Here is a 17,420-nt window from a genome sequence, read left to right on the forward strand (position 1 = left end):
GGACAAAGAAAAATGGTTGCTCGTAATGCAGGATGAGATGGATTCTCTACAGAAAAATCAGACTTATGAGATCGTAGAATTTCCACAAGGGAAGAAGGCACTGAAAAACAAATGGGTGTTCAAGCTGAAAAGGGATGGCAGCGGAAAAGTGGTGAAATACAAAGCACGGCTTGTAGTCAAAGGATTCCAACAGAAAAAAGGGATTGATTTTGATGAGATATTTTCACCAGTAGTCAAGATGACTTCAATTAGAGTCATACTTGGATTGGTCGCAAGTATGAACTTGGAGCTTGAAAAGATGGATGTAAAGACAACCTTTCTTCATGGAGATTTACATGAAGAAATTTACATGGAGCAGCCAGAAGGTTTTGAGGTTTCAGGAGATAATCTCGTATGCAAGCTGAAGAAAAGTTTGTACGATTTAAAGCAGGCACCTAGACAGTGGTACAAGAAGTTTGACTCGTGCATGGTGAGTTAAGGGTACAAGAAAACTGCAGCAGATGAGTGTGTCTACATTCAGAAGTTTTCTGAAGGAGATTTTGTTGCTCTTCTACTATATGTAGATGATATTTTGATCGTAGGGAAAGATGCAACGAAGATCAACCAGCTGAAGAAGGAACTCTCTAAGTCTTTTGACATGAAAGACTTAGGACAAGCTCAACAAATTTTGGGAATGCAGATTACCCGAGATAGGAAGAATAGAAGGTTATGGCTATCTCAGGAGAAGTATATTGAACGAGTGCTTGAACGGTTCAATATGAACAATGCCAAACCTGTTATCAATCCATTAGCCAACCATTTCAAGTTAAGGAAGAGATCATGTGCCTCATCAATGGAAGAGATCGGGGAGATGTCGTCAGTACCATATTCTTCAGCAGTTGGAAGTTTGATGTATGCAATGGTGTGTATGAGGCCCGATATTGTGCACACTGTGGGAACAGTGAGTCGTTTTCTCTCTAACCCCGGGAAAGAGCATTGGAATGCGGTAAAATGGATTCTCAGATATCTTAAAGGTACAACGAAGATATGTCTTTGTTACGGGGGAGCTGATCCAATCTTGGAAGGCTAAACGGATGCTGATATGGCTGGAGATCTTGATAGTAGGAAATCTACTTCATACGGATTCATTTACACTTTTGCAGGAGGAGCTGTTTCATGGCAGTCAAGACTACAGAAGTGTATTGCGTTATCCACAATCGAAGCAGAATATATTGCTGCTGCATAAGCTGGAAAAGAAATGTTGTGGTTAAAGCGTTATCTCTAAGAATTTGGAATCAAGCAAAAGGAGTACAAGGTACATTGTGATAGTCAGAGTGCTCTAGATTTGAGCAAGAACTCCATGTACCATTCTCGTACAAAACATATTGATATTCGCTATCATTGGATTCGCCAGGTAATTGATCGACAACTGTTGAGACTCGTGAAGATCCATACAAAGGAGAATCCTGCTGATATGTTGACAAAAGTGGTGACTCGAGAGAAGCTAAAGTTATGCAGAGACATAACCGGAATGTGTTTTCCCTGTATACGGCTGGAGGGGGAAAATTGATAACTTCCAGCCGTAATCTAGTATCTTCTAGATGCCACTAGATGTCTCCATTCTAGCCCGCAATCTAGAAGATACTAGGTATTCAAAGTTGACGATTTTGACTATCGATATGGAGGTAGCAAAATTGAAAACTATTACGGCTAGCCACCATTTTTTTGCGTTCACACCATCCCGTTCACACTTTTCCACCTCCTCAAAATTTTCTTATAAATAGAGGTGGAAACCTTCATTTGTAAATCATTTAGAAAAGTGTAATCACACCTAGTTCGTGTGTGTGAGTTAAAGTGTAATCCTAACCAAGAGTGAATACATCCCTAGAGAGTGGTGAGAATTTCTAGTGTGTTAGTTTGAGAGTGTTTTTTATTTTTTGAGTTTTGTAATACTCTGTAAACTATTCTTGTGAGTAATAGAGTTATTTTCTCTCAAATTTGTGTACCAACATCCAGACGATCCCTTATTAATCACAACAGATTTGGGGTTCACGAAAATCTCAAGTAATATCGTTTTTTTATAAATCTGTTATTTCATTCAGGGTTTTTGCTCTTTTTTCAGACTTTTATGATTTGTAGATGATTTTTCATATATCTGTTATTTCAATTAGGGTTTTTTCTATTTTTAAATTTGTTTTTCTATTTATTCCTATGAAATTACAACTTATGCTTCTGGTATTTGTTATTCGAGAGGTTTCCCGTTCATTGGAAGTTATAATATTGTGGGTATGTTTTTCCTCTTATTTTATATTTGTTTTGTGGTACTTAGTTATCTTTTTATTCTTTTATGACCGTAGTATTGTGCACATTTTGGGCGGATGTTGTATCTATAACAACCCTCATATTTCCATACCTGAATTGACTAATTTGACTATAGGGTTGTTATCCATACGTAATATATAATTAAATTTGACATTGATCAAATATTTATTTTTAGTCGACACTTTTTGTTAACTAAAGTTTACACTAATTATATAAAATAACTTTAGTTAATATTAATATTAATGCGTATTATATTTAAAACTATATGAAACATAATTATTAATTAAATGATAAGTTATTTTAATCATTATATATATATATATATTTTTAGCTTATAAAAAAAAGAGATTTTTTTATAAATTAAATAATGAGCCCATGAATTTTGACTAAATATTTTCAAAAACAAAAACTTATTAAAAACATTTTTAACATGTTTTTATTTTTTGTCAAAATTGGCACCTTTATTTTATTTATATTTTTTCTTTTCACCAACCATTTTTTTCCTATAAATACCCACTTTCATTTCATAAAAACTTGTATCAAATCTTTAGAAAAACTCTCTCACAAACTTGGGAAAGTACTTGAGGTATTTTCTATATTTTTTATCGAATTGTTTTTAATTTTTTGTATATTCTTTAAAAATTCAAATTTAATATATATAAATTATTTTTAGATGTTATAATTAGTATTATAAGTATTATGATGTATAAAAATAATTTTGATAATTTATGGAATATTATTTATAATTAAATACGAAATATGTAGTATTTAAAATTAAAAACAATATAAAATTCGTAATAAATTATTAAACAGTAATAAAAATAATTAAATTTTTTTTTGAGATTATTATACTTTTATAATCAAGTGAAAATTATAAAAATTAAATAAATGGGACGATTATTATTTAAAAAGAATTTACTTTTGCATTATTCTAAATCGAGAGAAATAATAAAAAAAATACAAAATAAATACAAATGTGTATTAAATATTTTTATAAAATTTTTATATGATTAGTAGTATCACTAGATACTTTAAAAAAATATAAAAATTAATTATAAATTATTTTTCCTATTTATTTAATTATAGGCCGATTAAAATGGTTAAATAATTAGAAAACATTAAATAAATAATATTTTGATATACAATTTGATTTAATAATTTTTATAACATTTTTACATAATATAGAACCTGTAAAAAATATAAAATTATTTATTTAGGTCGATTTAATATTTATTACCTAATTAAATTTGATTAATATAAACCGAGTATATATATATAAAGAAAAGTGGGAAATAAATACAAAAACTTGATAAAATTATTTTTATAAAATATCCTAATGAATTGTATAATTAACTAAGTTTATAAAAATTATAAATATAATATTTAATGAATTAATATTCGAATTAACATATATTAGTATGATTTTCGATTAACATAAGTATATTACATATACTAAATTAATATTATTATTATAACTTACGATTAATAACTAAGTATACTATATAATAAAGTATAATGTAAGTTAATAACAATACATTATTAATAAACACTTATTTTATAACTATACTAATTTAATAATAATAACTTATAGTATATAATATAAGATAATAAAATTGTTAATACATTAATAAATATAATATAACATATATAATAACATATAAACCTAAAGTGAAGGTTAATCAAAGATAATGTACAATTCATGTGAACTTCATCGCTACTTACGGTCGTAAGTGAATGATGTCTAGGTTGCCATTTATGGGTAAGCTTGTGGATCTCGAATGCCATGACTTAGATTCTGGTCAAGAGTCCTGGGCCCCCGGTTACATCTGGTCATTCCTGAATTATTTGATAGAAACGAAGTTTGAGTAACGTTGTACAACGTCTTGCTAAAGATTAACCCGAACTTTCTAAAATTGGAAAATTACTATAAGTGGAAACTTTCCATAAATAGTAACCTTCCAAAAATGGAAATTCTTTAGTGAACCATTACTATCAATATAGTACTATATACTATTGTCTGTTAGGCAATGTCTGATATACGTTCTATCTCTAGGTTGAGATCTCGGTCACGTCCTTCCGTTCAATTCTTTCGTGGAATACTCTTTTGTGCTACTAAGGTGAACTTCATAGCCCCATTTTTACTATTTCATAACTGTTTACAACTTGGGGTGAGACACATGCTTGCTTTTAAACTGTTTTACGCTTAGACACAAGTACTCAACTGTTAACTATGCTGTCTTGCTTTGATTCATGCTAAATCCCTACCGTAATATCGTTAATTGCTACATATAAATGCAAACTTAATTATTGTGAGTAGGCCTATTGAGAGTAACGTCTCTAACCATTCTACCGTTGGTCTTTGGTTACATAATAATGATTCCACGACACTAACAGTACAAGGTGTCATAGGCTAAACTTGTTTAGTAGCGATATTACAAAATGTAGCAACACTTTTAGATTGATATTTCTATATCAATCAACTTTAAACTAAATCTTTTGGTCTAAAACTTTGGATATTATTTATAAACCTGTGAATTTCACTCAACCTTTTTGGTTGACACTTTAAGCATGTTTTGTCTCAGGTGATGATTGAGCTAGCTGTTTGCAACTTTGTGATGATAGATTTGATGCTTGCATGGAGTCCACATTGCATATTATATTTTATTTCATAAACATTTATTTTACGTTTTAATAATAATGTAAACATGTATTACTGCTTCCGTTGTTTTATTAACAAAGGTTTTATTTAAAAAGTCTCATATAGAGTCGTTCTCGTTTATACAACTGTGTTATGATATGATTGGTCACAATTACCCCTGATCCATTTTGGGGGGTGTGACAGATTGGTATCAGAGCAGGTTGTTGTAGAGAACCAGGATTGCATTTTATGTGTGCCTTATACAATTAGGTACCTTAGCAATGTAGGACTACAACTTCCTTTGACTATAGTGCCTTTAATTGTTGCCTTTAACTGTTAAATGCTACACTATACTTTAGAAACGTTACTTATCTTAGAATGCCAAGCCAATCTAAGAACTCTGCTCATTCTCCTAAGTACAATTCAATTTCGCCACCACATTTAAATGCGACACCGTTCTAGACATTTCTATGTCATTTATCATGGTTTTGTGTATTACATATGTATTACATGAAATATTATCCATAAATTTTTGAAACTCCTATATTTGTTACTATTCATACTCAAACGTATATAACTCCCTGTTATATCACGTACCTATATGCTTTATGCCTTTATGCATCAGTTTGCGAACCGAAAAATGTCATTGAGTTATCGAGAATCTCAAAGACATTATAATGTCATCACTACTCATATTCATTACTTTTATACCTTTTATTTCTCGTTATTGAATTGTCTTGACGGATGGCGTCTACGAAACTCTAGAATGGAAGGGTTTGGATTACCGATTTAAAGGATCCTATAGCTCAAGCCCCTAGACCTGAATAGGCCATTAAGAATTGAAAGTCTTTAATCGAAAGATTATCAGATTACATACTTATAATTTTATGATCTCGACACGTCATACTGCTATTATTGGATTATAGACACATCATATCTTATTATATCTTATCATATCTATCTTAATAAACTTTGTCTAACACTTTTCCTAAATTTCCTCCGTAAATTACGAAAATCTTTTTGCTATATATACGTATATCAAGAAGACAAATATATCATTCAATATTCAACACTCATCTCATAACAAAAACCCTTATTCCGATCAGATAATATGGATTTCTCACTTGATTCCTCGAACTCCTCGAGCTCCAATAGCAGTGTAACCGGAATGAACCAACCAATTAGTCATCATCTATTTTAGATGAATTGGGGATGGGTTAGTAGTAAACTTAATCAATGGAGACAAGAAGAAGGTGATCCCTTCCACCAACCGAATTCACCTATTGGTGAAGAACCTGAAGCACTTACCGGCGAACCCGTTCGGAACACTATTTTCACCCTCATTTCTAGGGTATCCAGTCACGAATATATAATATCTAAAATTCTAGATCTTATTCATCCACTTGTCCGAACCGCCAATCACCCTGGAATAATAGAAGAAGACAATGAGCTTCGTGCTCGAGTGGTGGCTCTGGAGAATATGGTGCGAAACCTACGAGCACCAGCAGCAGCACCAGCAGCATAACCAGCATCACCACCAGTACCAACAGCATCACCACCAACAGCATCAGCTTCACCAACAACAAACACCATAATCTGTACCTCGGATATCAACATCATACGCCCCATAGATACCAAGGAATATTAGTAATAATGAGTTAAGATGTATTGACTCATTCTTCCTGAAAATTATATATGTATACTTTATATATATATGGTTTGGAACAATAATAAATCTTTTCATATTAAGCTATTACGTGTGAATCTTAACTAGTATGTACTACTTGGTTAATTCATATCACTAATATGCTATGATGTACATCCCTCGTTAATGACTTAATAATCGTTAATCACTGCTTCATCACAATAAACTCCATTTCATAATAAACTAAGTGTATTATTCAAATACATGTTTGGTTTTACACTTTCATTTTCGATGTACTCAAAAGTCTTTAGAAAACATCATTCGTGCCTTGTGAATTTCACAAGAATTCCACGAGCATCAACATCATATACCGAGGTATGTCAATAACAATGAACGATGGAGTATTAATTCATAACTTCATTAAAGAAAGATTCTGCGATGATTATGTAATCTCTCAAGTTTTGAAGATTATTTATTCTCGCTTCAACTGCAAATCAAATGAGTTTAATAGTATATTAACTCATTAAATCTATATTATACGTGAAGAATACATATATGAACGTATATCTTCATAAAGATTGTAATTAAAAATCCTTTTGTACAAACTGTTAATTGTGAAAATATTTTAACGGGTAGGTAAAACCCGAGAAATATTTATATCTCACATTAATATCTTACATTGTACATTCTTCAAATTCTGATTCAATAATTAGTAACTATACTACTTACATCCACATATGTATCCGTTCACTAAAGAACAACTATTTTCATACAAATTTAATTACCTATTCTGATTTGGACATATCAGAATCCAGTAAAGCTTTAGCAAGTGTAATCTTCCTAAAGATCACTATATTCATGAATTATATTCATTCGTATTCTATGAAAATTATCACATCAAACCACCGAAATTATCTTTCATTACTTTTGAAATCAACAACGCCTATTCATCAACCATTAGATCCGTTGACGATTACAATCAGTATTTAATCATCTAAAAACGAAATTTCTTGAAACCATCTCGGATTGATAACCGATGAATCAAATATGGCTGCATTAAATGCAGAGGAAACAGCAAAATTGTAGATGGTCTCAATGGCCAAAAGTTTGATTATAAAGAATGGTACGTTGAAAAAGCTCAAAAGAAAATTTGAAACTGAAAAACGGATTGAGCTAACCATGGAGGAGACCAAGGACAAATACAAGGACCAAACCCTATATTCAAAGAATCCAGGTAATTCTGGATCCGATGAAATCTTTAGAGAATATCTTGCTCCGAAGTTATGTTAAAAGCTTGCGGGAAATTTTTCTTCATCAACCTTCGATCTTAGAAATTCCAAAATGTCGTTATAAATATCCTCTATATTTCTGAAGATATTTTCATAACAATTCTTGTCCACAATTAAGTATCTCTTTACGATATCTTTATAAAGGAAACTATTTTAGTTTCTATATTCAGTAAAATTCAAGCTTAAATTATAAATATTTTGAAGAAATGTTGGAAATTGAAGAATGAGTTAGTATAATATAATGACGTCAGGCCAACGTGATTATATTACAGTAAGTCATGCTAAATTTTTAATGGAAGATGATGATTCATAGACTTTATAATCATCATTTGCCATGTTACACGACTCTTACATTCTACTTAATCTCTGAACATATCAAGAACATATATTCTTGATAGTTCTATCCTTAGTAATTCTGGTAATTTACCAAATCAAATCGTGATATTATGCTTAGAACATTAGGTTCATTCGAAACTTCATACCTACAAATTCTGGACCATTACTCGCTTAACTTAGAGTCGAGAGCAGAATAAAAAGGTAAAGAGCTCCGACATATAAGGAAAAATCAAAGCTCGATATCAAAACGGAAATTACAAATCGTGTATATCAATGCGTATAGCAACATAAAGACACGGGAGAATTAAAAACAGTATAACCCCAAGAGCATAGTAGAAGTAAATAGATTCCTCTGGTGGTAAAAGAAAAAGAAGCATGACTACATATATGGTCAATATAATAACAAGTATCAATACGGGATTGAGCATATTAACAAATTTTTTGGAAATATGAATCTGGGAAGAAAGTATAGAAGTGGTGAAGATAATGAAACGGAAGAAGCTAATTTATAGCAAAATTTCCAAACACAGCAATCGAGGCAATTCACCGCATTTAATCAAAGAAATCCCAAAATTCCGTAAATACCGGAGAATCAAATCTTATAGATTATGAAGATTTCCTTTAATCCCTTGAATTCCGGAAATCAATCGTGACTACGTCAAAAGTTAAGTCAAACATTTAATTTACTCATTCACTCTTTTACGATAGCTTCGTTTATACTCTTCCTATAATCGAATCATTTTATCCATATTATTCAATAGTGATAAAACTTTATTCTTCAACTTATATTCATCATTTCAATATTCTTGTTGTAAACAATGATGATCTCTATCAAACTTCATAACTATAATTTTCATGAACTACTCTCTGTTTTGTCTACCCTAATATTGTGGCATAACCACTCAAGGTTTTAAATGAGCTCGATATTATTCATAACACATTTTATATATCCAATTTACTAAAATGACTTGTATAACATCATCATTTTGAATGATCTCCTCATTAATAATAAAATGCACTTTGTAGAAGAACTTGTAGAAATTATGGTTTGTATGATTTTAATTCTTGAAACAGAACAATATTCTATCTGTTGGAATTCACGCAAGGCCCCGAACATACCTGGGAACGTGAAAACCAAATAAAACGTAAATATCCTCGTCTATGTACGAACAACACCGATTAATGGAAACAACTAAATTTCGGGACGAAATTTCTTTTAAAGGGTAGGTACTATAACAACCCTCATATTTCCATACCTGAATTGAATAATTTGACTATAGGGTTGTTATCCATACGTAATATATAATTAAATTTGACATTGATCAAATATTTATTTTTAGTCAACACTTTTTGTTAACTAAAGTTTACACTAATTATATAAAATAACTTTAGTTAATATTAATATTAATGCGTATTACATTTAAAACTATATGAAATATAATTATTAATTAAATGATAAGTTATTTCAATCATTATATATATATTTTTAGCTTATAAAAAAAGAGATTTTTTTATAAATTAAATAATGAGCCCATGAATTTTGACTAAATATTTTCAAAAACAAAACCTTATTAAAAAGATTTTTAACATGTTTTTATTTTTTGTCAAAATTGACACCTTTATTTTATTTATATTTTTTCTTTTCACCAACCATTTTTTCCTATAAATACCCACTTCCATTTCATAAAAACTTGTATCAAATCTTTGAAAAAACTCTCTCACAAACTTGGGAAAGTACTTGAGGTATTTTCTATATTTTTTATCGAATTGCTTTTATTTTTTTGTATATTCTTTAAAAATTCAAATTTAATATATATAAATTATTTTTACATGTTATAATTAGTATTATAAGTATTATGATGTATAAAAATAATTTTTATAATTTATGGAATATTATTTATAATTAAATACGAATTATGTAGTATTTAAACATAAAAACAATATAAAATTCGTAATAAAATATTAAACAGTAATAAAAATAATTAAATTTTTTTGAGATTATTATAATTTTATAAACAAGTGAAAATTATAAAAATTAAATAAATGGGATGATTATTATTTAAAAAGAATTTACTTTTGCATTATTCTAAACCGAGAGAAATATTAAAAAAAATACAAAATAAATACAAACGTGTATTAAATATTTTTATAAAATTTTTATATGATTAGTAGCATCACTAGATACTTTAAAAAAATAAAAAAATTAATTTTAATTTATTTTTCCTATTTATTTAATTATAGGCCGATTACAATGGTTAAATAATTAGAAAACATTAAATAAATAATATTTTGATATAAAATTTGATTTAATAATTTTTATAACATTTTTACATAATATAGAACCTGTAAAAAATATAAAATTATTTATTTAGGTCGATTTAATATTTATTATCTAATTAAATTTGATTAATATAAACCGAGTATATATATAAAGAAAAGTGGGAAATAAATACAAAAACTTGATAAAATTATTTTTATAAAATATCCCACTGAATTGTATAATTAACTAAGTTTATAAAAATTATAAATATAATATTTAATGAATTAATACTCGAATTAACATATATTAGTATGATTTTCGATTAACATAAGTATATTACATATACTAAATTAATATTATTATTATAACTTACGGTTAATAACTAAGTATACTATATAATAAAGTATAATGATTATAATGTAAGTTAATAATAATACATTATTAATAAACATTTATTTTATAACTATACTAATTTAATAATAATAACTTATAGTATATAATATAAGATAATCAAATTGTTAATACATTAATAAATATAATATAACATATATAATAACATATAAACCTAAAGTGAAGGTTAATTAAAGATAATGTACAATTCATGTGAACTTCATCGCTACTCACGGTCGTAAGTGAATGATGTCTAGGTTGCCATTTATGGGTAAGCTTGTGGATCTCGAATGCCATGAATTAGATTCTGGTCAAGAGTCCTGGTCCCCCGGTTACATCTGGTCATTCCTGACTTATTTAATAGCAACGAAGTTTGAGTAATGTTGTACAACGTATTGCTAAAGATTAACCCGAACTTTCTAAAATTGGAAAATTACTATAAGTGGAAACTTTCCATAAATAGTAACCTTCCGAAAATGGAAATTCTTTAGTGAACCATTACTATCAATATAGTACTATATACTATTGTCTGTTAGGCAATGTCTGATCATACGTTCTATCTCTAGGTTGAGATCTCGGTCACGTCCTTCCATTCAATTCTTTCGTGGAATACTCTTTTGTGCTACTAAGGTGAACTTCATAGCCCCATTTTTACTATTTCATAACTGTTTACAACTTGGGGTGAGACACATGCTTGCTTTTAAACTGTTTTACGCTTAGACACAAGTACTCAACTGTTAACTATGTTGTCTTGCTTTGATTCATGCTAAATCCCTACCGTAATATCGTTAATTGCTACATATAAATGCAAACTTAATTATTGTGAGTAGGCCTATTGAGAGTAACGTCTCTAACCATTCGACCGTTGGTCTTTGGTTACATAATAATGATTCCATGACACTGACAGTACAAGGTGTCAAAGGGTAAACTTGTTTAGTAGCGATATTATAAAATGCAGCAACACTTTTAGATTGATATTTCTATATCAATCAACTTTAAACTAAATTTTGTGGTCTAAAACTTTGGATATTATTTATAAACCTGTGAATTTCACTCAACCTTTTTGATTGACACTTTAAGCATGTTTTGTCTCAGGTGATGATTGAGCTAGCTGTTTGCAACTTTGAATTGATAGATTTGATGATTGCATGGAGTCCACATCGCATATTATATTTTAGTTCATAAACATTTATTTTACGTTTTAATAATAATGTAAACATGTATTACTGCTTCCGCTGTTTTATTAACAAAGGTTTTATTTAAAAAGTCTCATATAGAGTCGTTCTCGTTTATACAACTGTGTTATGATATGATTGGTCACAATTACCCCTGGTCCATTTTGGGGGGTGTGACAGTATCGCCTGCAACTGATTCATCCTGTTTACAGTTGCCTACGATTGCAGCTGAAGGTACGATTGTTGTTCTTTTCTCAATTGGTGGTTATGTGTGATTGTAGTTGTCTTGGTTATGTGGTATGGCTGAATGTTGATATTTTGTTTTTATTTCTGTTATTTGTTGGGCAGGGGTGATTACTTACTATAGTGACGTGGGTGAGTGTGAGTGTGTTTGTAGTTTTTGCGGTGCCGTCTTTTTGGTACGAAGAACGATTATGATATTTTTCAAGTTTATGTCATTACTTAAAAGCTATGTAGGCGGATTTTTTAACCTGTCTGCGACTGGTCGTGCGGATGTAGTTGCTAGAGTATTTCATATGAAGGTGAAGGAGTTCGTTTCCCTTTTAAAAGAAGAACCTTTGATCATTACAAAGCTGGTATGTCTTCCTTTTTTACTGAATTCTATTTTCGAGTGTATTAGTATCTAACCGTGTAGGTGGTTAACATATTTTGGTACATTTGTTATTTAGTTTTTTTGTGTAACTTATTTAGTTACTAGATAATATGTATTTGTATCCAAGTAGTATTAATGCTTATGTATCCTTAGTAAGATGTTTGGTATATGCTATTTTATATGTTTCTGGGCTGTCAATTACCTGGTGTATTGTTTCAAGTGTAAATCTCCAAGTGACAGGTTAAAATGGTCCTTTTTAGTTTTGTGATTTACATTATTAAAAGTTTCTTTTTAAAAGGTTTATCAAGTGTGTAAAACGTCCCATTTTACATGATTAGCTTGAGGTTTATTAAGTTTTTTTTGTTAAAACGTAAGTCGAATAAGACTATATCCAAATGTAAGATGGGGCACTTAGTGTAACTTGTTGGAACTACGGTTAAGGAAAGCAAGTTGGTTGAAACCGAAATACTCTTTGTCCATTATTTTTATAGTTAACGTGTCAATTATGATTCACCCGCAATGAATAGTTATACTGAATACAATAGTTTAGGAAATTATATACTTAAAGCAATTTGGTTGCTGCTATGTATATTCCATGCTTCCCTTTTAGATTAGAAGTTTTGTTTATTTCAATTTAACCCATTTAGCTAAATTATATCCTAAATCTGTGTGTTCATCTTCAAAAGAAATTTCAAACCCTGAATCTGGGTGTTCATCTTCAAAAGAAAGGAGAAATGGTTGCTATTTGCGATTGCGATTAGTGTTTCGTTTACATTCGATGATATATGTGAACTGATGGTTGTTATATTTAGGGTCAGGGTTCCCGTGGACGAAGGTTTTTTCTGCCCGAACTGCCCAAGCTCTGGTATGTTTATTTTATCTTAGTTTTTGTGTTTGATCTTTGTATTAAAGGTTAAACAATGTTTTCCCAATTTCTTATGCAGTAAATAATTGAATAATATTGTTACAATTATGGATTTATGAATGGGGAAGTGTGGAGGCTATTTCTTGTAAAATGTATTTTTGCTTTTAAATGTCAGCATTGGTTATAAAGATCTATAAGCTTTTTGGGTCTGAATAAAAATGAAACTGCAACGGTACATAGTATCAAAGATCATAAGATATATAATTTGTGTGTTTTTATATGTATAAAGCTATAGAATTGAGAATTCTCAATAATAATCACAAATGTTTTTCAATTCAGGAGTGTGCCTATTAAATTTTTTTTGATTTGTAGAATTCGCAGAGAAATGTAGCTGTACTAGCTGAATTTTCTTCCATTATTGTTGCTGCCTCACTGAATCACATCATCATTTATCCCCAATTACTTTGCCTTCCCTTCGTCTTTTTGATTGGCAGACAAGCATTTATGGATTAAACAAAATATGTAATTAGTACCATTCTCATGTGTGCTTGATTCTTCAGATATGCGGTGATCATCCAAATACTTGATGCAAAAGTATGTGAGTTTAAAGAGAATGTTTGACTTTTAATTTCTCATTGAGACATCCTTTTACTTTACTGCCTTATGAAAAAATGCTCTTTAGGTACCAAAAAATAGATCAACCCATACCACTGTATCGCGATTATGAAAAGGCTTACAATGACTACAGGTCTGTATCGCGGGATTTTCTCCGAGTAGGATGGCAGCAGTGCATTAGCGGATAAAAATAGATCAACTCTTACTACTGATACTATTGAATGCTTATCAAAAAGGTAAGTCTATCGCGATTAGATTTTTGTTTTGAGATTGATCATCTAACTATTGCAACTTAAATTATTTTTTAGTGTAACTCACTTTTTATCTTTTCTATAATACCGCCATTCTTTTTAATTGCATATTAATTTCTCGAATAACCAGAATTTAGGAATTCTTTAAAACATGTGGCTAAAACTTCAAGTTTTTGTACCATTCCTTATATAGGATATTTGTGTTAAATTTTTATATATGTTGTTTAACTGCTTGGTTGTGTTTTTTGGAGCTTGGTAAAAATATGTCCAGTTTCTTAGAGCTACGGGCATGGCTTACTTTAGTTTCATGTTTTCTTTTTTTTTTTTTTTTGTTATTAGGGTAATTTAACTCACCTAAAGATAATTTGTTTTTGTTTTTGAACCGTTTATGTAGCTTCCTTCAATTATGAAATAAACATGAGTATCAAAGTTCTGATATTTTTTTCTTTCTTTTTTTAATAAATCGCAGCTCTTGAGGGATAACTTGGTTTAAGATTAGAGATCAAGAATTCAACTCTTCAAAAAGGACAAGTTTACTTCATTGTTTATGAATTGGTGTACTTGAATAAATAAAATAAGCGGATACACAGTTATATCAATAGATACAAAACACAAACAATTAAAGGTATTATGAATTTAGTTCATTGCTATATTTTATGAAACGGATTATTTGTACATTTCTTCATTCTGTTTGAAGGTATTCATTGTCAATTATTATTGGGATTAGAAGAAACGATACCAATGATGATTTGGGTAACGGGTGATATAAGTAGCTATATTCATATGTAGCAGTTCATGTTCTTGGCTGGGCAAACACACAGCCCATGAAAGTCAAAATTCAAACTACTACAATACATTAGGTTTGCCTCTATTGTCACTAAATACTAAATTAATATTAGGCCATCTAGCAAATACAACTCAATCTAAGACACGTGCTAATAACTACAATAAACTGAACTACAAGTTCAACAAAGCATTCAACCAACCACCATTCAGAAACTGATGTTAATTATGAGTCATGACTCTAAAGTGAGATTGTAAATTACTTTCTAAAATGAGTTTGCAAATAAATTGGCCATAAATCTAAAGAAGTTTATATCAAGTACATGTGATAATTTCAGCCCATTTAATATTTTGACCTGTTATAACCAAATGTCAATTTATTTTGAGGATGTCATCATGCATTGCCTTGATAAGACGTCAAGTAACAGTAAGTACAAACTCTTTAAATGAAGCTATAAACTTAACATTGAAACAACTAAAATTTGAAGCTTACAAACTTAAAACACCAATTAGTGATCTCGAGCCTTTCATAACATAAGCTACACTTATTTAATTTTAACCTCATAAGTCTAAAGCACTCCTTCCTTTTCAAACCTTATTATAATTATAAATATTTGAAGTTTTACTTTCTAAATCCCGCAAATTTGCTAGTATTAAACTAGTTACTTATGATATAAAAGTAATTGTTTTTAATTAATACTTATGATATATATTTATTATATCATTTAATAATTACATTATTATTTAATTATTCTTATAATTAAACTTATGATTAATAATACATTTATTATTAATGAAATACTTATGATAAGTATAAAACTTATGTTATGAGTTTATTATATCAAGACTTATAATAAAGGTTAATTATTTATTTATTTATTATAAGACTTAGTTATTATTTAATTATAATACAATTTAATTATTAAATACTTATGATTTAATAATTATATTAAAATACTTATGATATGTGTAACATTTCATAATTAATTCAAGATACTTATGTTATGATTAATAATTCGTTATTAATTAATAATACTTATGATATGATTAATATTTAATTAATTAATTAAATACTTATATCTGTTATATCATTTAAACTTATATTAACTTTATAATTTGATTTCATTCAATTAAACTTATGATATGACATGTTTATACAAATATTACTTTAAATAATATTATAACTTATATTATTAATTATTAATACTACGTATAATTTATACTTTAAATTTCAATGTTGACTAAGTTTGACCAAGGTTGACTTTTGAGTTGACTTTCGGTTGACTTTGACTTTTAGTTGACTTTTGTTGACTTTTCTAATTAAGAAAACTTTTCAAAGATAAAAACTTTCTAAAAATAGAAACTTTCCTAAAATAGAAACTTTCTAAAAATAGAAACTTTCTAAAAATAGAAACTTTCCTAAAATAGTAAGTTTTCAAAAATGGAAACTTGCTAAAAATAGAAACTTTCTAAAAATAGAAAGTACGTGTTATACGCTGTCTTGATCATACCGAATCATACCGAGTGATGTTCTATGCTTTACTACAACAAGTACTACGGTTATCATACTAAGACTTGACCTAAGTTAGTTATTTATATCGACCTGCTTTATTTTTAGGTCGGCGTTGTGGTCATTCTTGATCACTTTACTTTTGCTGTTCGCATTACTGATTCATTTGCTTTAAGGTGAGTTATAGTCCCGTTTTTCATACTATTTAAAGTATTTTTGGGATGAGATTACATACAAATTTTGTTTTACGTTTAGACACAAGTGGAAATAAATTTAAATTATTCACTATGAGTTGAACGAAAATATTCCCTAGTCTGGTAACTGTAATCGCTGGTTTCTACTGGTAAACGCGAATCCTATGGATAGATCTATCGGGCTTGACAGCCCATTTCGAGCTAGTCGCGCTAGCAATTTATAATCGGAATGTATTAGTACTTCGTTATTTTTGAAGATACACCTGTTCAGTGTATATTGCTGTTTGGTAAGGGTATGGAAATGGTTAAGTGGTTACCAGGTGACCCATGGATTAATGGAATAATACTTTCATGTTTTCTAACATTTGAAATCTTGTGGTCTAAAGTTTATACGTTATTTAAAACCTATAATTCACTCAACATTTTTGTTGACAGTTTACTCGCATGTTTTCTCAGGTACTTGATTATTTGGCTTCCGCTGTGCTTAGAAAGTCTGCATATTGTATTGACAGGTTTTGATAAACATTCAAACTTGCATTCTGTTTTAATACATTA

The 17,420-nt window shown here is 29.3% G+C and overlaps 1 protein-coding gene across 7 annotated transcripts; it reads left to right on the forward strand.

The window, feature by feature from the left end:
- The first annotated feature begins 2,121 nt into the window (after positions 1-2,121).
- LOC139867282 (uncharacterized) lies at positions 2,122-15,035 on the forward strand. 7 transcript variants are annotated; one of them, XM_071855628.1, is made up of 7 exons: positions 2,122-2,362; positions 12,214-12,268; positions 12,383-12,630; positions 13,460-13,512; positions 13,885-14,106; positions 14,195-14,363; positions 14,848-15,035. In XM_071855628.1, coding segments are annotated over exons 1-5 (393 nt in total). In that variant the 5' UTR covers positions 2,122-2,326; the 3' UTR covers positions 13,886-14,106; positions 14,195-14,363; positions 14,848-15,035. The 7 variants fall into 7 exon arrangements, 6 of the variants coding, with proteins under 6 accessions (XP_071711729.1, XP_071711728.1, XP_071711731.1 ...); XM_071855627.1 differs by having other exon boundaries at positions 14,261-14,363; XM_071855630.1 differs by having other exon boundaries at positions 14,007-14,106.
- The last annotated feature ends 2,385 nt before the right edge of the window (positions 15,036-17,420 follow it).

The sequence above is a fragment of the Rutidosis leptorrhynchoides genome, chromosome 9 (assembly GCF_046630445.1).
Source record: "Rutidosis leptorrhynchoides isolate AG116_Rl617_1_P2 chromosome 9, CSIRO_AGI_Rlap_v1, whole genome shotgun sequence".
In the NCBI taxonomy this organism is placed as follows: Eukaryota; Viridiplantae; Streptophyta; class Magnoliopsida; order Asterales; family Asteraceae; genus Rutidosis; species Rutidosis leptorrhynchoides.

What these genes read in the sequence shown, in the direction of transcription:
- LOC139867282 (XM_071855628.1), top strand. Translation starts at nt 2,327, where the DNA reads ATGACCGTAGTATTGTGCACATTTTGGGCGGATGTT. An exon ending in GCACATTTTGGGCGGATGTT is followed by an intron (nt 2,363 to 12,213) that starts GTATCTATAACA and finishes GGGGGTGTGACA; the next exon opens with GTATCGCCTGCAACTGATTC. An exon ending in CTTTGATCATTACAAAGCTG is followed by an intron (nt 12,631 to 13,459) that starts GTATGTCTTCCT and finishes TGTTATATTTAG; the next exon opens with GGTCAGGGTTCCCGTGGACG.